The sequence below is a fragment of the Pipistrellus kuhlii genome, unplaced genomic scaffold (genome assembly GCF_014108245.1).
Source record: "Pipistrellus kuhlii isolate mPipKuh1 unplaced genomic scaffold, mPipKuh1.p scaffold_m20_p_8, whole genome shotgun sequence".
NCBI classification, from domain to species: domain Eukaryota; kingdom Metazoa; phylum Chordata; class Mammalia; order Chiroptera; family Vespertilionidae; genus Pipistrellus; species Pipistrellus kuhlii.
Window position 1 is genome coordinate 17,689,164 of NW_023425584.1, and position 27,028 is coordinate 17,716,191.

Genomic DNA, 27,028 nt, shown 5'->3' on the forward strand with positions numbered 1-27,028 from the left:
ACACAGATCTCCCAGCGGGAAAGCCAACCTCTTATGTGTCTATTTGTGATGCAACTAGAGTTAACAGTGTTGTTGTTTTTTAGACCATATACCAAATCCTCAGCGAGGACGCCACCAGTGGCAGCTTCTCTTGTCTGTACAGAGGCCAGTCCTGGCCTTGCCTTTGTCGCAGACACAAGGCCTTTCAATTGCTTTGCCCTTCTCGGCATGGCCTGGTGTTGGGCTCCTGTGAAGATTGCTGTCATAAAATCTAGACACTTGGCTTTGGCTCTGCCCCTGGAGGCCCTTGGGCAATCCCTTGCCCCCTCCCGGCCTCGGTTCCCCTTTGAACAAGGAGGAGGCTGTTCTAGGTGATTCCTAAGGCCCTTCCAGCCCTGGCACCCGGTGAGTCTGTTTAGGCAGCAGCCCCAGAACCCAGGAGGCAGGCGGCAGCGTTGGGAAGTCTGGTCAGGACAGCCCACCACAAGGAGAGGAAGAGAGGAATGGAAGACAGAGACAGCTTTGGCTAGGGGTGGGGGTAGGGGCGGAGGAAGGAGGAGACAGAGGAGGGGGAGGGACCTCCCCAGCCCAGAGCTCTGAGTGGTTTCCTGTTGCCCAGCTCTAAATCCCTCCACATTCCCGCAGACTTTCAGACTGTCGGAGCGCACTCAGCCTGCTGCCTGCCTGCCACTGAGGTATGCACGACCCTGCCCTGCCTCTCCCTTCCACATCCTACACCCCGGCTCACCCCTCCAGTGCCTGCACAGGGCGGGGAAGCTGTGCTGGGGATCTGGGTCAGGGAGGGGGGGGCGCGCATCTCCTTTGGGCTCCCCTCGAGGGCAGGGGCTCCGGACTCTCTGCCTGTTGCTTTTCAGGTGCAATCGCAGCTTAACTTCTAGGTTTGCAGAAAATAATCTCTCTGTATCTGAGAGGGAGTCTTCCCTCTGTGTCTGGTTTGAGAGGCTGTCTGCCTGTCCCCTTTGCTCCCGTTGCAAATGTGGTAGCCGTCTCCTTCCCTGGGAATCTGATCTGGTCGCAGCTGCAGAGGGGGCCTGCTGGCAGCCAGGGTCTGCCTGGCTCTCCATTCCAGAAGAAACTTCCTGGACTCGGGTCTTGGTCAGGGGCTTTGTTTTCTAAGAGGGACTTTGAACAATAAGCGGATCTCCAGAAGGCTAAGGAGGAGGGGGGGGGGTACCTTTAATTAGCACCTTCTGGAAGGCTCCTGTTTCCCTTGAATTCTCCCTTATCCACATCCCCACCCCCAGACACACACACTGACTCCAGAGGCCCTGTGTATTGGTCTGGGCATTCTCCCACCCTGGGCTACCCCCCCCCCCGCCCCCCCGCCTCGGGTGTAAACACAGACAACCACTAGCAGTGGCGCTTAGAGAGTCTAGATCTGAAGACTTAGGCGTCTGCTATGGTCCAGCCAGGGCTCTGGGCCTAAGGTAGGCTGCTGGGTGTGTGTGTGTGTGTGTGTGTGTGTGTGTGTGTGTGTATGTGGGGAGGTAGGGGGGATGAGGTGGGGGGATGTGCGGAGAAGGGGAAAGGGAAAAGGCAAGACCGAGAAGATTCCAGGGCAGTTTTCCACACACATACCTCCCGGTTTTGAGAAGTCCAAACCCTACAGAGGACCCGTGCTGCGCCTGTAGGTGTTAGGTCTTCTTCAGATGATGCCCCTCCCGTCTTTTCCCTGCTGGCCCCACTGGCTGGTTGACTTGATGAGCAGGCTTCCTGAGTCCTGGAGAGAAAGGGGCCATGGCGTGAGGCAGGTCTTCCAGAAAGCTCCGTCTGCCCAGAAGCGCACAGAGAGGTGCTCATTTGCCCCCGGAAAGGACATCATCCTCCACGGAGCACAAAGAGACAAAGTTTTCAGCAGCCACAATCAGGGCTGAGTGTCTGTACACCCCAGGTGCTGAGGGTGGTGTGAGAAGCACATCGGAAGGATGCAGGATGGCAGACATTAGCACACATTCTGCGTGTGGTCTTGGGTAAGGGACGCCTCTGGATGTAGTGTCCGGTCTGTAAAGTAAGGGTTGGCCTTGAGGGGCTATGGGACAGCTGACATCCTGTGAGACTTCAAAGGAAGGTCTCTTAAACGGGGATCCACAGAGTCACCCGTGAATGGACTTCAAGGCATCTGCAAGCCCCTTAGAACACTGTGAAGAGCAGAGAGAGCGAGAGAGCGAGCGAGAGAGCGAGAGCGAGAGCGAGAGCGAGAGAGAGAGAGAGAGAGAGAGAGAGAGAGAGAGAGAGAGAGAAATAGAGCACAAAAGGGTGTTGGCAACCTGAAAATACTGTCAGATGGATGCACAGCCTGCAAAATAGATAGCCAGAGGGCATGGTGTGGGAGATGAGTGGATGGGGGCTGGGAGCTAATGTATATCTGCAGGAGGATGAAACAGTTTGAAATAGAAATGGCTGGGGGAAGAGAGAGTTAACTCAGCCATCAGCTGCCACATCGACAAAGCAGGAGCAGAGGGAGGGAGGGTGGGGTGGGAGGGGGGGGCCTGGAGAAGGAATCAACTTTTGAAACTTTCTCCAAGTCCCACCCACTGAAAGGCTCTTCTCTGCCTGACTCACTGTGGGAGGAATGCGGGTTGCCACGGTAACCTTTTTCAGAGTTTCTGCCTGCTGGCTGGGAGGGGATGCTGGGAACACTCCAGAGTACATCAGGCTCAGTCTGAATGTCCCCCACCCCACTGCATCCCCAAAACTAAAAAAGCAGGCTGCAGGCCCTGCCCTGCTGACTTCCCAGGACCCCAGGGCAGCTATGGGGCTGTGATAAGCTTCCCAGACAGGGTCTTGAAGACCTGAGTTTAGTTCCACCCTTGCCCCGAAGATGCCATTTGACCTGGAACTAATGACTTCTTTCGGAGCCCCCATTTCCTCCTTGGTTAAAGAGCAGCAGTAGCAACAGCCACCTGACAGGGAAATTATGTGGGCGAAACGGGATACGGCGCAGGGAAGCACTTGCTAAAATGTGGCCCTCCCACGTACTGCACGGCTTTTTAGAACTGATAGATTTATGGCATCCAAAGGGTTGGTGAAATCGTTTCCAGCTTTTTTATTTTTTATTTTGGGGGGGGGAGGGCAGCTCCATCATCTTACTAAAAGTGCAGACAACCATATTAAAAACACAGTATGTAGATTCATTTTGATTTGGGCCTCTTCCTGAGTATTTCCCAAGAGCATTGTATCCTCTAGTGTTGACTGAGCGTTGGTCCAGGCACCAGCAGGAGTGGGTCCTAACAGTGAGTGACATTGGGAAAGATCCTTCCCATCCCTTGGCCTCAGTTTCTCAATCTGTTAAATGGGGAATCTAGCCTAGATGGTCTCTAGTTGCCCATCCTGCTCTGAAGTCCTGCAAACCTAAATCCAAGATGCTGCCTTCATTGGAAGGAAGAGCTGGCCTACATTTTGAGCACCCCCTGTTCCCCGAGTTGAAAAAAGAAAACAACGAGGAGGGCCCCTGGCAACTTGGGTTGCATAACAGTCCTGATAAAATCTTTATCCATCTGTAGAGACTTGTCAGCCATAGGATGGCTGGGGCTCGCTCTTCACAAGAGCAGCTTTTCTTGCTGAAAACAAGCTATAAATAGGAAAGGATGGTGGGAGAAAGGCAGGAGCTGAGGATGTGACATAAACAGGAGAATGTTTGTTTTTGGGTGCTATTTAGATAGGTAGCTAAGTATGCCGAGATAAACACGGATAGACATATACCCACGAGGATTCAGAATATACACATTATTTCCTTTTTTTTCAGTACACACATTATTTCATCAGTAGGCACCTATTGGCACAGCTAAAAAATAAATGCCGATCAATACATGAGCAGACCCAGAGGTCATGAACCAAATCCCCGATACCTTGACTCACAGACAAATTCCAGGCAAATATCCTGATGCATCTGAAAACTCTACCCTCACTTGGACAGGCCGAAACAGAGAGACGCTGAGTCAGGTAGACACACACACACAGGCACACAGGGGCAACTTCACACATATAGATGTGCACAGTCAGACACAACTATAGATCACGATGGGAAGATAGACACGTTACATACATACATACATACATACAGCACCAGATCACTGTTACAATATATTTCACAGGTAGAGAAATTGAGACTCAGCAAGGGAAATAACTCACTCAAGGACACACAGCAAAGTGTCTGAGCCAACCTTCCAGACGTTTGGAAATATCCAGATGTTCACCTTGCCTTTTTTCTATTTTTCATCTGATCAGTGTGTTATCATGTCCCCACACCTCCCTCTAGGCAACAAGCCCCACGGATGACGCGCAGTATCTCCTCTCCTCTGCTGCCTGCCATGGCCTGTCCCAACCCCCATGGTTTTGTCACTGGGCAGCCTGGCCATGTATCTAATAGGCAGCTGCTCTTCGCTTCCTGCTGACTCCCTCCCCAGCCTCTGTCTTTAAAGGAGGGCCGGAGGGAGGCTGGAGCTGCTGAGCTTTCACTGACCAGGGGGGGTTAATGAAGTTACTTTTTTTCTACATCACAGAGCCTGACTCCCAGCCCCAGTCCTGAGATCAGGGATGGCGGGGCTGAGAAGGGCCAGAGTCAGCAAGCAGTGACTTGACACAATTATTTAGAAAAACAGCCTCCTCTTCACTCAGGAGGAGGTGTCTTAGACAGGAAATTAACTCTGCTCCCACTCTTCAAGCCATAGAGCTGGATGTCTGGAGGGGAAATATGGATGGGATACAAACTCTCTCTGGACCTGGGTTCTTTCAGAAGCTTGGTATCAACAGGAGATCCCCCTGAACCATTTTGTGTTAGTTGTGGCGTTAGGATTCCAGATTGACCAGATGAAAAAAGAAACAAAACGAAACAAGGTTAACATCTGGTAGTTTAGCTCAGCTACCCGCTTGCTGAATGGCCTGGAGTGAGCTATTTCCCCTCTCTGATCCTCAAGAGTTCTGTTTCTAAAACCAGAAACATGACAAAGAGGTTTCATCACATGGCTTGTGAAGTTCATAAGTCATGGTTAGTGGTTGTCAGAAGAACTGTTCAGGATTCAGATGCTACTCGACTTCAGGGGGAAAGATCGTATCATTGATTAGTAATGTCTGCCACATGCACAGGAGGAGCAGGTGGAGGCACATATGCCACGTATTTGCTGTCTTTAGGGCTAGACATTTGGATGTTGTTTCTCATCCCCTCCATTTGTGGTCACAGGGAAACAGCAGTGGCCCCTAGGGGGAGCCAAGGAGCAGAGCCTGAAGCTCCACCCCTGGGCTGCTCCTAACCACTGTGAAACGTGGCATAGTGATACGTGGCATGGCAGACGCCTGATTTCCAGGCCCAAACTCCGGGGCTATTTCTTTTTAATTTTTTTCCTTTTTAAAAAAAATTAAATTATTATATTACCATTGCCCCCCCCCCTTCCTATACATACCTCCCTTCCCCAGAGTTTTGTGTCCATTGGTTGTACTTATATGCATGTATACAAGTCCTTTGGTTGATCTCTTATCTCCCCCAGATTTCCCTCCCCTCCCCGCTGTAATTTGACAGTCTGCTTGTTGCTTTACTGTCTCTATAGCTATCTTTTGGTTCATCAGTTTATAATGCTGGGGCTATTTCTGAGTTGCCTCAGAACCTCTTTAATCCTAAGCTTGAGCACCTATAACACCCTAAGATTTCCCCTGCCTTCTTCCCTTCCAGCAAGAAATATTAGGAGTGGAAGCCAAGTTGAGGGACAAGTTGGGGGAGGTGATGTTCCTAACCAGCTGCCTGAGTTGACTCAGAAGTCAGGAACCGTAGGGACCACCTTGCTCCAGGGTTTTCAAAGTGTGTTCCTAGGCACCCAGGCATGTGTCCTTCCAGCCCTATCTCCTCTTCATGTTTACTGGCTTTTGTGTTCTAATTTCAAGCTGGTTTATTGAATAGATAACAATACATTCACATGTTTCAACAAATGCAGAAGGGTGTTAGCGGTTTCATATGTTGGGCTTCTGCAGGAGATGTCCCTGAGAGGAAGGGCCCCCTGGCAGCCATAATTCTGAACACCACGGATCTAAACCACCTCCTCCTTGTGCAGATGGGTGGGTCGGTGAGGTCCAGAGAGGACAGGCGTTTGCACGGTGAGCTGGGCCACATCGCCAAGGCTCGATCTCAGGACTCCAGTGGCTGTGCGGCTCCCGGCCTGTGAGTGCCGGGGTGGCCTCACGGGCCGCCGTGGCGCCTCTCCGGCGTGGCCCGGCCCTCTTTGCAAGTCCCAGCTCCCTGGCAGGCCTGGCCCACGGGTTCCTTTTTAGCCTCTCGACTTGTTTTCCTCTCTTTGGGCTTGTTTACCACGAACGTGTGTTTTAGGAAGCCTTGTTTCCAAGCCAAACAGTGGGAGCGAGATGCTCGTTTTGCGTCAGCGGCCCAGCTGAGAGGCCAGCCTGGAGGCGGGGCCGGTTTCCCCGGGACCCAGCGGAGCAATGTCTCCTTTGTTCCACGCTGACTGCCTTTCTCCCTGGCCACAAAGCGCTGGGATTCCTGCCCTGGATTCTCCGGGGTGATGGAGACTCTGGGATCCTTGGGTTCTAAGATGCTCTTCCAAATGACATTAAGCTACGGATTCCCGCCTGTGTATCATCCGTGAGTTTCCTAAGGTAGGCGAGTTACTTCCGTTTTACAGATGGAGAGGTGCATTGAGGCCCAGAGAGTGAAGGTCACCCTTCGAAGGTCATGCAACTGCTAAGTAGCAGGGCCAGGATTTGAACCCTGGACGTTCCATCTCCAAAATTCGATGACTCTGAGATTCCTCCCAGTTCTGATGTTCAGCCACTCCTCGGCGTCCAGGGAGGCCCGGAGGAAGCCCTTTATGTGTGAGGGGGATGAGTGGGGGGCTGGCTGTACTTTTCCATCCCCAGCGTCCTTTCAGAGAGAGAAGTGACCTCAGTCTCGGGTCCCGCTGGCAGCCAGGGTAGGGTTCTCAGCCATCTCCAGAGCAAATAAAGGCAAAGGAAAGGACTTGATGTACTGAACGGGAGGTGGCGGCCGCGGTGGGGTGGGGAGAGCCGAGTCTGCATTTGATGACCACTCAGCCAAGGGAAACACACCTCCTCTTCCTCTTCTGGCCTGGACCACCTTTCCTCCTGCCCCTCGGCCAGTTCACAGCCCAGCTGGGCCCCGTTCAGGTGGACACCTGGGAGGGAGCGGCCGTCAAGGGAAACTGAGGTGGAGGGCAGCCAGAGATGCAGTGGGGCCGTGAAGCCTCACTCAGCCCCGCCACTCACTACCTGGGGCTCTTGGCAGGCTCACCCCTCCCGGGGCCTCAGTTCCCTCACCTGTGCCATAGGGTGGAAAGACCGGCCACGTGGTCCCAGTGGGATGCTGGATTGTGAAAACACTTTTGAAAAGGTAAACATAGGCATCATCACTAACTCAGGAGACACACAGAAGGGAGTTTTCATTGAATACTGGTCGTTTATAGGAAGGTGTTTGTATTTTCACCTGGCCTAGGTTGGATTCGCAAAAGGAGGTCTACACAGCTGAGAAGCTGAATGTCGGGGTTGGACCCTGTGTCCTGGCTTTGCTGAAGTTACTGTCCATGAACTCTGCGGGATGGGCGCCTGGCCTCGCTGGCCAGCGGTGCCTGAGAGAACCTGGGAGATGGACTGCATGGCTCTCGGGAGGGCGGGGGGGGGGGGGGGGAGGGAAGGTGTGCAGCTGTGCAAGAACAACAGCCCAGCTGCTCCCCTTCCCTCTGTCCCATCACCTGGGACTGGTGATGTGGTGCCAAGCGGGGCCCAACATTTGGAAAACAACTCGTCCTCTAAGATTTGGGGTCCTTTTCTTTTTTAAAATAGGTTTTTATTGATTTCAGAGAGGAAGAGAGAGGGAGAGACAGGAACATCAATGATGAGAGGATCATTGATCAGCTGCCTTCTGCACACCCCTACTGGGGACTGAACCAGTGACCTCCTGGTTCATAGGTCGATGCTCAACCACTGAGCCACTCCGGCTAGGCTGGGTCCTTTTCTTAATGCTTTCACTTTCTGAATTCCTCCCCTGCGTCTACACCAATCTCAGAACATCATCCCTATCAGGCCCCCCAATGCCTTGACCTGCATGTTACATGAATTCCTCTCTCTCGACCGCAGCCTCCCTACCGAGGGAGTGCGCCTAGGACCCCCTCATACCCATCTGCCTGTCGTGTGTCAGAGGCTCTGAGGGGACAGCGTGTAAGTGAGGCCTTTGCTATAAAGCACAGCGGGATTTAGAATTCTTTTCTCTTCTGGCTGCGAAGCCGGGCACGGAGGAGGCAGAGAGGGTGAGTGTGCCACTGGGAAAGTGCAGGAGGTGATGGGGCAGGACAGGTGGCCGAGCCCGAACCCAGCCCTTCTCTGGTCGGAGAGGCAGCAGGCTTCCTCCGCTCTGACGAAGCACCTGGACTCTGGAGACCAGTCTTCCTGCCTCTCCAACCCAAGCTTATTGCAGTTCCAGCCCTGGCTGAGCTCTGTCTCCAGGGACCGCACCTCTCTGTCACTGCGGCCCAGACACGGTGCCTCCTTTGCCCTCGCCACAGCCTCACGTTGGCCTTCAACTTCAGACAGCCTCAGACAAGTCCCTCATTGACGCTTTCTCTCCAGCGCCGTCTGTCAGAAGCCACATGCAGGAGGTGTTTGACTTGTGTCTTCCAAATGGGGAGGCCAGAAGGGAGGTTTTCCACCCCTACGCCTGGAGGAACAAGCCTACAACTGTGTGCCGAGGGAACCTTCCCAAAATTGCCTGGAAAGGGAAGACGGGACTTCCCTGGGAGTCAGGGCCTCGGTGAAGCAGAGCCAAGCCCCCTGGCCCATTCCTTTACATTTTTGTTAGTTTTCTCTGATGCACACCCCAGGAAGCGGGAGGCGAGATTTGTGTTTATTTTAATCTAACAAAGGAGCGTTAGGGACTCTGCTGTCTCCTGCCTGCTTTTGCAACTCACACACTGTCCTCGAGGCCAAGCAAAGATGCTGGTGCCGGAGCTGGTACTGGGTACCACGCCAGCGTGTGCCTGTGGCATTGTAAGGACCTAGCTGCCACCTCCAAGCTCACCTAGTCCAACGCTCTCAACTAAAGGAAGGGGGCCACAAGGCCTAGAGAGAATGGAGGGCTTTGCCAAGTCACCAAAACACCATGGAGGTAGAATAAGAACCCCTGGAATTTGATTCCAAGCCGAGTGGTTTTTGCACACCTCCAAGGTGCTTGGCCAGCTGAGAGGCCTTGGAAAGAACCAGGGATGATAAGCCTGATCTGGAGGTTTTGGGGGGGACGACAGAGGGAAGACAGGGCAACCACTCCCCTTGCCTAAGAGTGGTTTGGGAGCCGAGGGGCTGTGCTTGCTCTGTTTGGCCACAGGAGGGGGAAGAGGCCTGGGTGATCAGAAGAAGCCTGGGTGAGTCGAATTTAGATCAGTCTGAGGAAGAGTTTGAAAATGGAAGCACGTTTAGTGAGAACAAGAAACAGAATGTCTTCACCATGGACCCTCTGTTAGGGATGGCACAGTTGGCATGGAATCGCCGGAGAGGGTCCTGCTTCCGGATCCTACCAGTCACGAGAGTCCAGAGTTCAGCATCAAAGGGGTGAGGTCTTAGCAGTGACCAGAGCTTCCTAGATCCAACGCACACCCTTCAGCCGTGAAGGGGGAAGAGAACACGCAGCACATGTTCGCATTTGGACAGTCTCCCTACAGGATCCGGAGGAAAACTGACCCTTCTGGGGAGAACGGAAAAGAGTGTGGCCACCCTCACATGCCACAGGCCCAACACTATTGTTCTTTGTCTTACAGGGTAGACCTCATTGTCTCAAAATGGCAAATTGGCAAGAGGTTGTGGCCTGCTAACTTCTTCCATTGTAGAGGGGAAGGGGGCGGGGGTGGGAGGAAGAGGGAGAGGAGGAGACAGGAGACTAATTCTAGAACTGAAGGCCCCTTGGGCAGGATCTGTCTTAGCATTGTCCAGACTTGGCAAACTGGCCAGTTATCTTCCTGATCACCTTTTAAAAACTTCAAATAAGTGTACTGAGAAGGGAGACTTTGTATCATTACTATAAATGGAAAAGTCTGTATACCTTTGTCATCATAAAAGGAAGCTATAAAAATACATACAAGGAAGACAAAACAATTGGTTGAATTCCAACTGGAAATAGTTTCCCGTGGAGGCTCTGAGCCAGGGCCTGCTCTCTGGTCAAAAGGAAGGTAGATGAGTGTTAGGTGCTAAAGGTGCCTCAGCATCAACTAAGACGCTCCCATGTAATCGGCATGGAAAGAGAACTGAGCAGAAGCAGCTTTTTCCACGTCTTTGGCTATCATAGAACATGTCCATCTAAAATTCTCTTGTAGGCCTGGCCGGGCAGCTCAGTTGGCTTGTGTTCCTCTCCCGCTCTCTAAAAATCAATAAATAAAAACTTAAAAATAATAGTAAGTTATATTGTATGCCACTGGAATTCAGCAATAGAAGGAGCCTACTCACTGAGTTCTCTCCCCCCGCAGGGTTCCCGGCACCATGAAGGCGTGGATCTTCTTTCTGCTTTGCCTGGCCGGCAGGGCCTTGGCGGCCCCTGTAAGTAACCGGAGAGCATCTCTGCGTGGTCTCACCTCCCGCCACCAGCTCAGGGTCATCGAACCTGCCAGCCCTGGATGCTCAGAGGGCACAGGGACTTCCCTCATCTCAAGCTATTTGTTTTATATTTTTTTAAAATATTTTTTAATGGGCTCAGGATAAAACTTGCAACGAAGGCCACTAGGTGTAGATTTCGGAGAAAAGAGATTTCCGTGTAATGAAATGAGCTTTTTAGCAGAGTTTCTCAGAAGCAGACTAGGACTGCTTTAAAAGGTGGAGACCACTGTGCCACCTGAGCAGCTCTGGCTGAGGGGGAGCGGTGCTGAGGGTCCAGCCACAGGGAGGGGGATGGGTCAGTTTCTGGATCCCTGAGAGCTCTTTGTTTGCAAGCAACAGGCTGCAATCTGACTAAATTAGGGGGGAAGAGGACACAGAGGTAGATTATAACATCAAAGGCCATGGGGAGGAGTAGATAAAGAAGTTCCAGGACTGGGAGGTAAGAACTAATGGACAGTCTCGGAGAGGTTGCCATCTGAATAGATCTCCAACAGTTTTCACTTTTTGAGAGAATGTGCCAAAAAAATTAAAAAAAAAAAAAAAAAAAAAAAAAAGGAGCATCAGTCCAGCTGAGCTCAGGTCCTGGGTCTGTCCTGGCCAAGGGGGTGCGGGCAGGGTCCCTTGACTGACACGGTCCCTCCGAGAACCATGCAGAGGGCCAGGGTGGCTGCCCAAAGCTACATGGGAAGCCTTGGCCAGAGGAGGGGTGAAGAAAGGTGGGCAGGCAGAGGGAATAGCTTCTTTCAACCCGGGATTCTCTTATCCTCTCGCCATGAGTGATGGCAGACCCTGGCAATCCTGATTGGGTGGGTAGATTTTGGCAAGCATTTTCACAAGGTTAACATTCTTTTTAGAAGCAGCCCCAGCCAGCTAGCGGTCTCCAAGTCGTTATCTTATTTTTGCCTACTCCTCATTGACATGGCGAGAAGGAATTGCCTAATAATCACCACAATCACATCACACACGTGGGGAAGAGAGTGACATCTGTGCAGACCCACGGTGCCCTCCATCCCCTCGAATCTGCTTCCCCATCTGTTCTGCCCCTGTGGTTTGCAGACTTTTTTGGAGTTGAAGCAGTGGGAATGCGTTCCAAACCAAAGCCATACAGAGACTTCAGATAGATGGCATAACCAGGAGGCGCTCAGAGTGCCATGGGGTCTGTGTCTGGCTTCTCTTTTGCCAGGTCATCCCACCCAGGCAGTCCCTTAGTCACAGCCTGGGAAATCTCCCATGAGCTGTTCCCAGCTTCAGTGCTCCAGGCTGGAAGCAGTGCATAGGCGAAGCCGGCCTTGGCCTTGACCTCTCTGAACCCCATTTTCTCTTCCCAGCAGCAGCAGGAAGCCCTGCCTGATGAGACAGAGGTGGTGGAGGAAACAGTGGCTGAGGTGTCCGAGGTAGGTGGGTGGTGGCTCCCGCCCCTCCCTGCTCCACCTGCTTTCCCTCCAGAACCCAGTCTGGCTCAGCGGGTCTCCTGCTGGCTCGGGGCGCTTGTACCCCACGTGCACAGATGAAAACCCTATACATCCTCTAATCTCAACAGCCTCTCGGATGCTTCCCAAACGTCAGTGGAACCCTGCAGGGGGAGCTATAATTTTGAAAGCTTTTATTTCTGAAGCTGTGAGACCATTTTTCTTAGAGGATCACCCAGTCTCCCCATACATCCAGCCTTCAAAAGGGGAGCTGCCCGTGTTGCTGGCAGGGATAGAGGGCTTGGCACTGCCTTTTGCCCTAATACCCCTGGTGGTGGTCCCCAGACGCCTCTGGATAGAATCCAGGGCACAGCCAGCACAGGGGTGCGCTGAGATTAGGTCTAAATTCTGGAGCTGGCATTGGTGCTTGGTGACCTGGGCCCAGCACAGCTCTCTGGCTTGTCATCTCACCATCCCCTGTGGGAACCTAAAGCTTCCGCCAAGTCCCCTCCAGCCTGCAGCGCTTTCTTCCAGGTCTGGGGTGGGGCCAATGATCTCCTTCTTCTCCCTCCAAACCAGGTCCCCGTGGGAATCAACCCCGTCCAGGTGGAAGTAGGAGAATTTGAGGAAGGTGCTGAGGAAGCTGAGGAGGAGGTGGTGGCTGAAAGTAGGTCTCTTCTCATGTTTTGCAACATCTAGTGTTTGCCCTCCGCCGCCTGGGCTCGGGGACAGCCCACATGAGGTTCCTTTCTAGGGAAATGCGGGTGTGTTTGTGTGTGTGTGTGTGTGTGTGTGTGTGTGTGTGTGTGTAGGGAGGGGGGTGGGTCCTCCCTCCAGGGCAGGCTGTGGAGGAGAAACAGCTTTGACTTAAAGGTTGGGAATATTCTCAGGAATCCGGGAAAGGCCTGTGCAGCCAGGCTGTCCATGCTGGGAGCGGCAGGAAGGGAGGTCCTCAGCTGGAAACGGCTGCTCCCTGATTCCAGAGGGGGTTCGCACTCTCACTGGGTCACTGGTCCCCCAGCTCTGCGATGGCCTCTCCTTGAGCCCAAGCCCCACACAGGAGCACACCTGAGCACACCTTCCATACTCCTTAGCTTACGTGATTTTCACGCAGCCCCGAGGCCTGGATTCCTGGCCTAACGTATCTGGTGCTGTCCATGGAGTGAGTTAGAGAGAGAGAGAGAGAGCTAGGGCCGCTGGATCCAGGCCACCAAACTGACATCTCCATCTCCAACGTGGACTTGGCAGGCAAAACCACCCACGTGTGCATTTCGACCTGCCGGCCCCTCTGCAAGCACCCTGGGATGGACTGCTTGCTTAGCTCCTGGCCCGGCTCCGCCAGCCCTAACAGGAAATGATGCAGAGGGCAGCCCCTCGGCCTGGGGCTGTGGAGGATGGGCATAAGAGCACTTGGCCCAGTGTCCCGCAGAGCAGGCGTCTAATAAATGACTAAAATCCCCAAGTCCAGCATCAGGAGGGAAGGCTGGACGCGCTCTCACCCTGAGGGCACGGAGCTTTTTTGGGCGCAGGGGCGTCCACTGAACCCTGTTCCTTCCCTTCCACGTCCACCTCGTCCGGTGTTTACCAGGCTCGGCGGCTCCATTGTTCCCCATAGCCTCGGGCCCTTCTCCCTTTTCCTCTGCAGCTTCTTTGGCCGTTTTTGTTGGGCCTCAAAGCTTCCTGGATCCATGATTGTTGACATTCTCCCATCGTTCTAGAAAGTCTATTCTAGAATCCAAAAATGCCTCACTGATCGATCACCCGAGAGCTCAGAACACACTGCTTGCTCCGGTCCCCAAGGGAGCCATATGGCATCCCGGGGCCCTAGACTGAGCCTACAGCACCCCAAGCTGTGCCTGAACATGATCTCAGACTGAGTCTCTTACCCCAAGACTGAGCTAACTGCTCCCCTAAATGCCAACCCTGGGCTCCGCAGAAGAGAGGGGAAGCTCATCTGCCCAAAGCCCAGGGTGGGGGGGCACAGGCGAGGGCTCCTGCCCAAGGATAGGACTGGATTGGGGTGGGGAGGGTGGGCCGGGCCGGGTGGTGTGACTGCATGCCCTGCCCTCCCAGACCCCTGCCAGAATCACCACTGCAAGCACGGCAAGGTGTGTGAGCTGGACGAGAGCAACACCCCCATGTGCGTGTGCCAGGACCCCACCAGCTGCCCCGCCCCCATTGGCGAGTTTGAAAAGGTGAGCACTGAGGCGTGAGGTGGGGCCGGGGATTGGGCCCTTCCCAACACACAGGGTCTGCCCAGCCACCTGTCGGCTTGCTGGTTCTACTGAGCAGCTCCAGTCTCCAAAGCCTCCCGGGTTAATGCTTCTGCACACTCTGCCTTTTGCCATCTCCAGCTTTAATTCACCCATCCACACCCTCCAGTTTTCTCATATCTCAGCCCTGACTTAGTTGTACCTCTGCTCAGAGACCAACTGTGGCTCTCAGCATGGCCTGAATATTGGCCTGGGATGCCAAAGACTGGGTTCTTTAAATAAATAAATAAGTAAATAAATAAATAAAAATATATATTATAAATTTATATATACAAATATATATATATGTTTTTTACTGATTTCAGAGAGGGACAGGGAGAGATAGAAACACCAATGCTGAATCATTGATTAGTTGCCTCCCACACACCTCACACTGGGGATCAAGTCTACAACCCGGGCATATGCCCTGATGGGAAATCCAACTGTGACCTCCAGGTTCACAGGTCAACGCTCAACCACTCAGCCACTGAATTCTTGCCGCAGCCGCACCATTAGCTCACTGTGTGACCTTGGACTAATCGCGTTCCTAGCTTGGCCTTCAGTGTCCCATCTCTGAGATAGGCGAGGAGGGTGGTACCCGAGAAGGGCTTTGGGAATGAAAGTGAGATGCTCTATGTTTTGCCACCAGGTGTGCAGCAACGACAACAAGACCTTCGACTCTTCCTGCCACTTCTTTGCCACCAAGTGCACCCTGGAGGGCACCAAGAAGGGCCACAAACTCCACCTGGACTACATTGGACCCTGCAAATGTGAGTCTCCTGGGGCCCTCCAGCCTCCATTGGGGGAGAGAGCACTGAACTGACATTGGTATTGACACTGCCACCCCTGTGCTGTGAGATCTCAGGCAAATCTCCCCTCTCTGAGCTTCGGGGTTTCCGTTTATAAAGTAAGATGGTTGTCCATGAGTAGGTTCCTCTCAGCTCTGCATTCAGGACATCGCTGGGGAACCACTGGGCAGCTGTGAAAGCACAAGAGCAGGGAGAATGTGTTTTCTCCAATGATGAGGAAGTTCTTCTCTAGGGCTAACCCAAGTCTTTCCTGCTTCAACATTGTAAAGCAAAGATGAGGTCCCACCTGGTACTATAAAGTGCTTTTAAAATATTGAGTGCTTTAACCTAGAGGTATGCCTGTCAATTTCCCCGTTACTCAGTATTGTCAGATCCTTGGCCTTCTTATCCCATTATATTCCTATCTGCCCGCGACAGACACATGATTAACTGCCCTGTTCTAGGAACCTGGGAATCAGGTGTCTGGGGGAGAAGTGCCAGGGTGTAGTCTGGCTTCCTGTCAGCGATGCCAGGTGCAGGTTCAGCTGGCTCAGGTGCCTCCTTCAGTGTTGGCAGCTTCCCCATCATTTGAAACCCCCAAAGCCACATCTGCTCTCCGGCCAAGACAACATCCACGCCGTGTATCTGTACATTCTGGCCCCAGATGGCCCTGGAGAGAGCCCCGCCCCTGCCTCAGGTGTGCAGAATGCAGAAAGGCGCAGGGGAAACCCAGGCTCTCCCGTGGTCGGTCCACCTCTCCAGTTGTGGGGCCCAGCGTGAGGCGTGAGAAGGCACAGGCCTGAAACAAGGGGGAATGTTGGTAGGAGTTTTGGGCAGTGAGACTGAGGAGTGTGCCAAGGAGCCTTTCACCCCGTGGTTCCTGCTGTCCTCTGGGGCCTGCTGCTCACTCGCTCCAACTCCTGGTATTTCCAGCACTGAGCTCCTCTTCCATCCCCAGCTGTGGGGGAGGAGACAGTGGTCCTAACCACCGAGGGACTCTCCAGAGGTCCAAGGATGAGGGAAAGTCAGACCCTTGTGCCCCAGGCAACCACATGCCCTGGATGCTGGAAGAGGCTCTGACAATGTGGCCTTGAGCAAAGTCCCTTCTCTCCGTGCAAACCACTAATAAGTCCCGTAAGAGGGGAGACTTTGATGAAATCTCCAGCTGCAACATTCTGAGAGTCCTAAGTTCCGAAGACCAGGATGGAATAATTATCACTTATGTTCTGGTGGTTAAACAGTCCTGATACCCCACTCCCCCCCACCGCTGCTAAGCATAGCTTGTGGACAGATGTTACTCTTCAAACACCTCACAATAGTTGACATCACCAGCCTGGGTCCTAGGCCCAACACTCAGAAAGGTGCAGGAGCCACTGGAGTGAGCCATTACCCTCAGCAGGTCAAGGACAAGGTCAAAACCGAGCAGCAGACGTGCCTTTGAGCTTTTCAGTTTGCAGAGCGTTCTTCCCCACACCCGATCTTTGCTCATGTGGCGTAAAGAAACTGTGACCCTCGCCCTGACCAGTTTTGCTTAGTGGTTAGAGCATTGGCCTGCAGACTCAAGGGTCCCAGGTTTGATTCTGGTCAAGGGCATGTGCCCTCAGTTGTGGGCACATCCCTAGTGGTGAGGGTACAGGTGGCAGCTGATCAATGTTTCTCTCTCATCAATGTTTCTAACTCTCTATCCCTCTCCCTTCCTCTCAATAAAATATATTAAAAAAGAAAAGAAAAAAGAAACTGTGGCCCAGAGAGGCTGAGTCACTGTGCCAGGGTCACTTTTAGAAGTGGCAGTAGGATGAAGGCGTGAGGTGGGGAGAGAGGCCCAGCCAGCCTGTGGGCCCCAGGCAGGGAGAGTTGGGGTCTCTGCTGACCACCTGGTATTTTGGACCCTAGACATCGCCCCCTGCCTGGACTCTGAGCTGACCGAATTCCCCCTGCGCATGCGGGACTGGCTCAAGAATGTCCTGGTCACACTGTACGAGAGGGATGAGGACAACAACCTCCTGACCGAGAAGCAGAAGCTGCGGGTAGGTGGTCTGTTTCTGGCCCTGAGCTGGCCCCAGCCTGTCTGAGACCCACAGTCCCAGCCCCAGAGCTAGGCTACCAGGTCCCTGCTCTGACAGGCGCTTCATCCTAGGCGCTGACACAGACTTTTCCTCGCTGCCTGTGGAGTCTCATTGTGCACAGACCCACCTTAAAGGCTCTGAGAAGTCCTGTAATGAAGAGACCTGCTGCTCACTTGGTTTAGCTCACTGTTCAACAAGAGACACAGACAACCCTAGTACTTTTTCCTTCTGGTCTGTGGCTCTCAAACTTTAATGGACATATCAAGCATTGGGGCAGAGGGGTATTGACAAAATGCAGATTCCCGGGCCTGGGCCTCCTGGATCGGCGACTCTGTGGTGAAGAACCCTTGGAGATCACCCAGGCCCCCACCTTCGTGGATGAGATGCTGATACCCCGTCACTGCCACTTCCCTCTTTTTGAACCCTGGGCTTGGCCGATTTCTACCTGCTCTGGCCTCCTGTGAGGGTGGGAGGGGACCCTGCCTGGCCTGGACAGTGTCTCACAGTGTCTCTGCCCCCACAGGTGAAGAAGATCCACGAGAATGAGAAGCGCCTGGAAGCTGGAGACCACCCCGTGGAGCTGCTGGCCCGGGACTTCGAGAAGAACTACAACATGTACATCTTCCCTGTGCACTGGCAGTTCGGCCAGCTGGACCAGCACCCCATTGACGGGTAAGGCCAGGCCCCAGGAGCACAGAGGGCGGGCCGCCCTGGCCCTGGCCCCGGAGTGCACAGGCATGGGCCAGAGCTGGCAGGTGCACTCGGTCCGGCCCACAACCCTCTCAGCCTCCTCTGATGCTCCCAGTCCTAGAGCCCACAGTGTGCCCTGAAGTTGGGGAAGGAAGGAGAGGCGTCCTGAGAAAGGATACGGAACTGGGGGGGTGGGGGAGGGGAGTGAAGGGGGTGGAGGGGGACAGCGGGGGAGAAAGCAAGACACACTCCTTAAGCCAGGAGAGGCGGAAGACAGCGGAGCCTGATAGTCCTTCCTCAGCCCTGTGAGTGCTGGCCTTGGGCATCCATTCTTCCAGGAAAGGAGGGCCAGACTCCAGCCCTTGTGCCCTTGGCTGGAGTGTCCTGAGCTCTGGGAACTCCCTGCTGCTTCTCTCCCAGGCTCTTCCCATGGCTGGGATCCAACTGCGTTCCTCCCTGTGAGAGGGAGGGGAAAAGTCAAGGGAACATCTGGAGCTCGGGGCAGAGCGACTGGATCCCACCACAGGGAAGGGGCCGGGAGGGAAGTGTCTGGGTGGGGCTGCAAGGGACTCACATCTGGAAGAGCGGACCAGCCTGGGCCAGGGGCCCAGCCTCCCTCTTCTTATCCTGGAGCTGTACACAACAAAGGGGAGGGGGTTCCTTCCGTGAGTTGGGTGGGGCAGTGAGGGTCTGGGGACTGGAGAGAAAACTGGAGTCACGTCGCAGCCCCTTGGGAAGAGTGTTCTGAGGACAACCAGCTGAGGGCTCTGAGGGACAAGGGGAAATCCTACATGAGCTCTGGGGTCAAGGCCGAGCGGGAGGAAGAGGGATGGGGACAGGGGTGAGAGCTAGAAGGCCTCCCTCTCACAGTTACATCCTATATAAACACACTAAAGCTCTGGGGGGAACGTTAGAGGCCCTTTGGCTCTGCCTGCCAGTCCCCATCCCTTCCCACGCTCCTCCCCGGAAGTCAGCACTGTCATCAGTTCGATGGCTCTTTTTAGACCCTTTCTGTGCATTTGCAGCTGTAAAAATGTGTGTCCCTAGGAAACAGGTGTGGCTTCATGCCAGATTTTGATCTACCGATAGCAGAGGTGCTGAAATTTTCATCTGAAGTTTCTGTGCCCCCATTCTTAGCCAATTAGGAAACAAACGCACCAAGAGACCTTTGTTATGAGCCCTCAAAACTGGAAGGACCCTCAGGCATCGTGGTTAATGCTTCCCCTTCTGATGGAGGGGAAACTGAGGCTCAGGCCGGGCAGTGCTACTCTCTAAGTCCCACAGCAGACCAGTAGCTTTCTCACGCCTAAGGCCCTTCCCACCTCCTTCCTCCCCACCCCCTGCAGGTACCTGTCCCACACCGAGCTGGCCCCGCTGCGTGCACCCCTCATCCCCATGGAGCACTGCACCACCCGCTTTTTCGAGACCTGTGACCTGGACAACGACAAGTACATCGCTCTGGACGAGTGGGCCCGCTGCTTCGGCATCAAGGAGAGTGAGTGTCTGAGCAGCGGGCTGCTGGCCTCCGCCTCCCTCCTCTCGCTTCTGTCATCTGTGTTTCTGTCCTCTGCCTAGCTCTGCTCTCTGCTGAGTTAACTCCTGTCTGCTCTCCCTGCGGGGTGAGCCTCGCTCTCTCAGTGCTTCCTGACTACTGGGCGGGCGGGCGGTCTCTTTCTCCCTTCCTGGAGCATTAGCATTAGCGCTCACTCTGCCTCGTCTTATTGGGGAACTGGCAGGTACCTAGAGGGGAAAGAGGAAACATAACGTGGCATGTGTGTAAGCAACAGGGACAGGGAGACTAGCATGCTCAGTCACTGACTTCCTGGGTGACCTTGGGAAGTCACCTGGCCCCTGGTCCTGGGGATGGGGGATCCCTGACTCCTCGGGGATACATGCCTTGTGCCCACAGGCCTGGTGTCTAACTCAGCTTTCTCTTCTTGTTTACAGAGGATATCGACAAGGATCTGGTGATCTAAGTCCACACCTCCTCCCGCAGGACCAGATCCTCTCTCTTTAACCTTCCCCTCCCCTTTTCCCCCAAAGTTTAAAATGTTTGGATGGTTTATTGTTCTGCCTGGGGACAAGGTGCTAATATAGACGTAACTGAACACATTAACGGTGCTAAAAATGGAAGTTGTAACCCAAATCATGACATTCTTAGCGGTAACTCTGCCTCTTGCTCACCCACTAACGATCCCGTTTTTCTCTGCCCGTTGTCTTAGTGGCAAAAGGGTGGGGACTTTTTTTGTTCACATCTGCCTTCAACACATATTGCATCTTCAGATTTGCTCTTGAGTTCTCTGTTCAAACTCATGCTCACCAATCAGATTCTGTGTTAATTTTATTTCAGGGTGTTGGCTGCCGGTGGGGTGGGCGGGGTCTTCCCCGCTGGCCTGAAGGTGGCAAAGGGAAGTAACAGACACATGGCGTTGGCAGGAATGTTTCTGGGACTGGAGGACCAGGGGTGGGGGAAGTCCTGGAAACCCACCTATGGAACAGCAGATAACTGGTCTTGCTTGCCCGGGGCTGTGCAGGGAGAGCCCAGGGCTGTGTTTGAAAGCATGTAAGCTCTCACTCAAACCCAGCTCCTCACCACTCCCCTTATATTTCGGTGCCATTTCATAGGATGCTGTTCAGCCAGGAAAGCCAAGATCAGGAGTGAAGTGTAGAAAGTTGGAAAATAGAAAAAGTGGAGTTAGTGAATTGGTTTTGTTTTCTGAGTTTAAAAAAAAAAAATTTTTTTTTATCCCTTTTCATTTTTTGGATGAGGGGTCTTTCCCTTGGTTCCTAGCATGTTTCTCCTTTTCTCCCCTCCCCCGTTTCCCATCTACTAACCAAGAGAAACTTCAAGGTCAATAGGATGGCCAGATCTCACAGGCTGAGAACTCCACCTCCAAGCATTTCATGAAAAAGCTGCTTCTTATTAATCATGCAGACTCTTGCCGCGATGCGGGGAGTTTGACAAATCTTCCAAAATAAAAGTAACGACTTAGAAACTGCCTTCCGGAGTGATTGTGTCTGTGTCTCAGTCACCTCGCCACCCTGACATGCAGACCCGTGGACATAGGTGTTTGTGTGTACAGCTACACAAATGCAAACTTCTGCAAACACACTTATGCTTTTGAACACACACCTGTACACACCAGAGGCTTATTTATGCACAGGGAATGTATGGTTCCTATAAGCACAAATTTGTCTTTTTGTTATGACTTGTGGGCTAACCCTTTTTGTTATTGCACTTCATTTTCAGAAACACCAAGCTATGCAACTATCTCCTTTCACTACTTAGTTATCCATCCATCCACCCATCCATCCATTATTCAACAACTGTTTATAATGAACCTACTAGGTACCAGGTCCCAAATATGGGCAATGCAGACAAAGCATTTGTTCATCTGAAACACACAGTTTATCGAGGAATAGATTAAACAACTGCACAACTAAATATAAATTACAAGCTGTGGTAGGTTCCAGGAAGGAATATAAGAAACCGTGAGTGTAATAGTAGAGCACAGATTTTTCTGGAATCACAATGACCTACTAACTACCCATGGGTGGCTATTTACATTGAAATTTGAATTAATTAAAAATATAGCTTCTTGGTCACACTAGACATGTGAAGTACCAACAGCCACAGGTGGTTAGTGGTTGCCTTACTGAGCAGGGCAGATCTAGACCTTTTTCATCATTGCTGGGAATTCTATTGGATATGGCTGTTCTTAGGGCATCTGGGAAGATTCCTTGAAAAAATCTGAGTCACAAAAGAAAAGAAGGGGATTGAGTATAGGAGGTGGGGGTGGGGAAAGGGAAAAGGGAGGGGAAAAGCATTCCAGGCAGAGGGAACAGCACAGTGCACAGGCTTTGAGGTAGAAGTGGAGCGAGATGAGTCTCAAGCCAGTGTGACGGGTGCACAAAATATGAGGAGTAGGTCATACCGGGTGAAGCAAGAGGTGGGCGGAGGCCAAACCAGGCAGCCGCGCAGGCTGTGGTAAGGAGTTTGGATTTTATTTTTTTGTGCAATGGAAGTCTTTGGAGGCTGTTAAGCCAGGGAAGGGTTGGGATTAAAATTTGCTTTCAGAAAACACTGATTCTGGAACAATAATGCATAAATCCGCAGAGCACTTCTCAAAGCCTTAAAGATAAATCACATCATGCACACCATGATGTGATTTTTCAAGGTGGTGTCCCGACTCCCCTTAGAGAGACAGGCCCAAGATGTGTGCTCCACTGTGGGGTCACACAGTGGGTCTTCAGGTGTTTCTCCCCCACCTCTTATTTTAAATTGCTTTCAAATTACTAAAATAATACAAACTCATAAAAATCAGGCTGTTTTCTGGTGTTCTTTTTCCTGCACAACAGGAGAGAGAGGAATGAGAGGGACTGGCCAGTTGGGTCTTGGCCATTTGTGGAATGCAAACCAGTCTCCTAACTCGGGGATTATCTCTCTCTACAGGCAGAGAGACAGATAAGGTAAATGTCAGTGTTGGCTTAGTACTCATGCTATGATGTTTATGAGGTGCCTGGAGTATGCTAGATGTGGCCATGTTCTCATCAGCAAGCCGGGCGTGGTCCCTGGAGCTGCCATTAACAGTCTCTTCAGGTAGAAAGCATGGAAACACAAAGCACAGAGCTATGGGGAACAAGGACTGAACGGGGTGTCCCCTCAGGTCAGGAGGGAACTGTGACATCTGCCTTGAGAACGTTAGGGTGCAGCCCAGGGCAGATCACCCCTGCGATGCCCAGCACCCACTATTCCAACAGCTTTGCCACCGCCTTACAGAGGAAACTGAGGGTCAGGGAGGTCAAGTGATTTGGTCATGCAATGGGGCAATAAAAAATGGAGGAGGGGGGAACTATAACCCAGAGCTTCCCCTCTCCTTCCATCCCACCCCCCATATCTAGATGCCTCCTTCTAAGGAGCTCCTCAGAGTTTGCAAGGAAAAAGGCAGCATCAAAGAAAGGCAAGAAGCATGAATCAGCTCAGGGCTCTGGGGGGGGGGGGGGGGGAAGATCTGGGGATGGGGGAGCTCAGGGCTCTGGGGGTGGGGAGGAGATGTGGGGATGGGGGAGGGGAAGGCTGTGCCTGTGCTGGCTGTGGCTAGACTGATCAGCGGAATTAATAGAGGCCCTCAGAACTCAGAATCCTCCTTCTAGCTGTGCTTTCCCTCCCTTTAAATCAAATCACTTATTAAAAAAAAAAAAAAATTAAAGGAAACTGCATCGTTACTTTAAGTGGAAAATCAGTATCATTTACCACAAATCGAGAAAACATTAAAGATAAAATACATTACAAATATAAATGCAATCGAAAGACAATGCTATGCAATTATGAGATGTTCTGTTACATATTTAAAGAACAAATCTAAGAGACTTTCTCTTTGATAATCAGATGGCCCAAAACAGTACTGAATTAGGATGAATGCAATGCTAATTCATGCCTAATCTGTAACTCCCCTCCCCCCAAATCACCCCTACCTTTGGGCAATTCCTCTTCACCACAAAGTGGGAGGATAAGGAGGTGGGAAGGGTCCTTTGGAGACCATCTAGGCCCTGGTCTAGCCTCCCTCCTTCCCAACATCTGCGGCAGAACCGGATTGAGCCCCGTTAGTCCCATGACCTAACGCTGAGCTGGTTTCCTCACCTGTAAAATCCTAACGACAGCCCTGACCGGTTTGGCTCAGTGGATAGAGCATTGGCCTGTGGACTCAAGAGACCCAGGTTCAATTCCAGTAGAGGGCATGTGCTTTGGTTGCGGGCACATCCCCAGTGGGGGGTATGCAGGAGGCAGCTGATTGGTGTTTCTCTCTCATTGATGTTTCTGGTTCTCTCTCCTCCCTTCTTTCTCTCTATATAAAAAAAAATTAATAAAATATATTAAAAAAATAAAGTCCTGATGACAGTGGTCCTTGCCCCATGGGTTGTTGTATCTAGCATAGAGGGAAGATCATCATCATCATCATCATCACCATCATCATCATCATCATCATCATCCCAACTTAAATGTGAGGGGCCTGCTCTTTCCCCGGTGCCTTTTCCCCTGTCCGCTCTCAGTTGTGAGGTTGTGAGGCCACAATGTCTCTGTGAAGGGCTCCAGGTACATCTCAGTCCTAAGGTGTGCAGGGCTGCTGGTGTCTACACTGGTACCGGGACTGCAGGGGTTAAATATGTCCCACAGGAAACAGAACAATAGGGCTCCCTACAGCAGTCAAGGCCCTGGACAATGACTCGGGAGTCCAGTTTCCTGAACAGTGTGTGAGCCTGAACAAGCGCCTCACCTCTCCAGGCGTTCAATCTACCTTCTACTTTATGGTAAAGGAGGAGCCAGGTGAGATGGTCTCATCTTCAGAGACCCTATGAGAGTGCCCCCTCTCTTCGTCTGAACAGGTTGTCCTGGGAGTGAGTAAGACTTGGGGCCATGCAGGCCTCATAACCTGGTTTCCCCAAGGTTCCCTGGAGCCAGAGGGACCAGCTTCCTCCCCCGCCACTGCCTGCGAGGCCGCCAAAGAGAGTCAGGACACCCCCTGGTGGTGACGGGGAGAAAGGCTCCAGAACTGTGGGATGCCTATGAATAGACTTCTAGACATCCAAGCCACAGGTCCCAGAAAGTCGTCTGGCCCAGCCCCTTCACTTCCCACATGGAGAAACTGAGGTTCATGGGAGGGAAAGATACTCCTTTCACAGAAAGTCAGTACCATTTACCATAAACCGAGGACACCTTCAAGGTAAATACAACAATAATATAAATACAAGGGTGCTTATGAGTGTGCCCTGTGCTGGAAGGGTGCTCTGGTTCTTGTAGGGCTGCCAGAAACCCTGCCAGGACTCCCAGTTAAATGGGAGTTTCAGATAAACAAGGCATGATTCCTTTTTTTTTTTTAATACAAGTATGTTCCATGCATCATTTACAACATGCTTCTATTAGAAAATTATTCGTTAAGTATCTGAAATTCAAGTTTAATTAGGTGTTCTGTCTTTTTCTTTGCTGTATCTGGCAACTGTACTTCCAAGCCAGCCCTCTAAATTAAGGTCTGTGCTTGGACAGCAGCCCAGACAGGGGTCAGGACTTCTTCCTTATATTTGGTCAATCCTTTTCTTTTTTTAAAAAATATATACTTTTTATTGATTTCAGAGAGTAAGGGGAAAGGAGAGACAGAAACGTCAATGATGAGACAGTATCATTGAGTGACTGCTTCCTGTGTGCCCCGCTACTGGGGACCAAGCCTGCAACCCAGGAATGTGCTGACTGGGAATCGAACTGTTGACCTCCTGGTTCATAGGTTGATGCTCAACCATGGACCCACGCTGGCCAGGCTTGTGTGTGTGTGTGTGTGTGTGTGTGTGTTTTGTTTTTTAAAAAAATATATTTTTATTTATTTCAGAGAGGAAGGGAGAGAGATAGAAGCATCAATGATGAGAGAGAATAACTGATCGGCTGCCTCCTGCATGACCCCCTCCCCCCACTGGTGATTGAGCCCGAAACCTGACAAGTGCTCTTGACTGGAATCCAACCTAGGACCCTGCAGTCCACAGGCCAATGCTGTACCTATTGAGACAAACCAGCCAGGGCTAGAAAAAACATTTAAAAAAATATATATATATTTTATTGATTTTTTACAGAGAGGAAGGGAGAGGGTTAGAGAGCTAGAAACATCAATGAGAGAGAAACATCGACCAGCTGCCTCTTGCACACGCCCTACTGGGGATGTGCCCGCAACCAATGTACATGCCCTTGACCGGAGTCGAACCTGGGACCCTTCAGTCCGCAGACCGACGCTCTATCCACTGAGCCAAACCAGTTTTGGCTAGAAAAACATTTTAAAGTAAAATCTCTGCATTTTACATATCTCTGCTAATTTAGTAATGTTTAGCTCTCCATTCATTAAAAGTCTCATGGTCTTTTTGGTTACATATTTGCCAGGGGATAGGGCTACAAATGTGAGCGATTCAAGTGGATAAAAATGGGGACTGCAAGAGTACCAGTGGTGAACAACCACTCTCATGAGCTGGTGAACAACGTGATAAAACTGTAGACAAAGCAAAGTGCAAGCATCAGCAATCACTGGTTCCCTGCAGTTCAGTATACCTTGAAGCAAAACAACAAAAAAGAAACCCCAAACAACCGTGTTAATGTGTGTGAGGTTCCATTCCAGGCTCAGGTAATTATAAACAGGGTTTCTTTTCTTTTTTTTTAAAAAAATATACTTATTGTTTTACATATTTTTATCGATTTTAGAGAGAGAAAGAGAGAGGAAGAGAGAAGCATAGATAGAAACATGCATCAGCTGCTTCCTGCATTCCCCCTACTGGGGATTGAGCCCATAGCCCAGGCAAGGTACATGCCCTGAACTGGAACTAAGCCTGGGACTCTTCGGTCATTGGGTCTACACTCTATCCACTGAATCAACCTGGGTAGGGCTAAACAGGATTTCTTCATTTGTTCATTCAAGAGTCATGTGGGAGGTGAGACAATTCCTAACCGTGCAGGACTGTCTCTTATATTGTAGGACTTCTAATCCCTCAGTCCCTAGCCATTCACTAAATGCCAACTGTGTTCCCACAGCCCCAAACAACTCCACATCTCCAAAATGACCCCTAGGGGGCGATACCGCGCCTCTGAGAACCCCTTTCTGAGAAGTTCACTGAGTGCTACCCGAGAGACCAGCAGGGGGCAGACTGATGCAAGAAATGGGAACTCCTAAGCCTGTGCCCCTCCACTCTGGAGATTGGCCAGACATGGCCCTCCTGTTCCAGATCACTGAGGGGTCATCTGCCTCCACCACACTCCTCCCATATACCCCATTTTACAAAGCGGGAAAATCAGTCTCAGAGGAAAGAGGATGTGTGATTTGTTCCATTTCTTCTCTGAGTCAAAAATATGTGTGTTTAAAACATTGACAGCTGTTAGCAAGGTGTCCTCCAAATGCATCCATTTCAACTGTGTCCTCTGGCATAGGGTAAGGTCATCTCTCCTCTGAGCCAGCAAGGGGAGGGACTCATCTTTAAGGTCTTGATCTTTTTATCCATGTAAAGGAGGCTTGGGCTGGGTGATACCTAGGGTCCCTTGCAGCGCTAACTTTCTTTCTTTTTATTTATTTATATATTTTATTGATTTCTTTTTTCCAGAGAGGAAGGTGGAGGGATAGAGAGTTAGAAACATCGATGAGATAGAAACATTGATTAGCTGCCTCCTGCACACCCCCTACTGGAGATATGCCTGCAACCAAGGTACA

General features: G+C 51.7%; 1 protein-coding gene and 1 long non-coding RNA gene across 3 annotated transcripts; one reads left to right on the forward strand and one right to left on the reverse strand.

The window, feature by feature from the left end:
- Positions 1 to 532: 532 nt before the first annotated feature.
- On the forward strand, positions 533 to 20,798 carry SPARC (secreted protein acidic and cysteine rich). 2 transcript variants are annotated; one of them, XM_036423381.2, is made up of 10 exons: positions 533 to 674; positions 10,467 to 10,536; positions 11,922 to 11,987; positions 12,582 to 12,669; positions 14,076 to 14,197; positions 14,904 to 15,024; positions 16,936 to 17,069; positions 17,632 to 17,780; positions 19,145 to 19,293; positions 19,746 to 20,798. In XM_036423381.2, the coding sequence occupies exons 2-10, from the start codon at positions 10,480 to 10,482 to the stop codon at positions 19,772 to 19,774; spliced, it is 915 nt and encodes a 304-aa protein (XP_036279274.1). In that variant the 5' UTR covers positions 533 to 674; positions 10,467 to 10,479; the 3' UTR covers positions 19,775 to 20,798. The 2 variants fall into 2 exon arrangements, with proteins under 2 accessions (XP_036279274.1, XP_036279275.1); XM_036423382.2 differs by having other exon boundaries at positions 11,925 to 11,987.
- On the reverse strand, positions 14,910 to 16,089 carry LOC123651769. Its single transcript, XR_006740676.1, has 2 exons — positions 15,961 to 16,089; positions 14,910 to 15,048 (listed from the first exon to the last, which is right to left on the reverse strand). It is a non-coding gene; the product is annotated as an uncharacterized LOC123651769 (long non-coding RNA).
- Positions 20,799 to 27,028: the final 6,230 nt, after the last annotated feature.

Excerpts from the sequence above, each read along its gene's own strand:
- SPARC (XM_036423381.2), top strand. The coding sequence starts at position 10,480 with ATGAAGGCGTGGATCTTCTTTCTGCTTTGCCTGGCCGGCAGGGCCTTG. Across the intron at positions 11,988-12,581 it reads CAGTGGCTGAGGTGTCCGAG|GTCCCCGTGGGAATCAACCC; the intron begins GTAGGTGGGTGG and ends CCTCCAAACCAG. Across the intron at positions 14,198-14,903 it reads CCATTGGCGAGTTTGAAAAG|GTGTGCAGCAACGACAACAA; the intron begins GTGAGCACTGAG and ends TTTTGCCACCAG.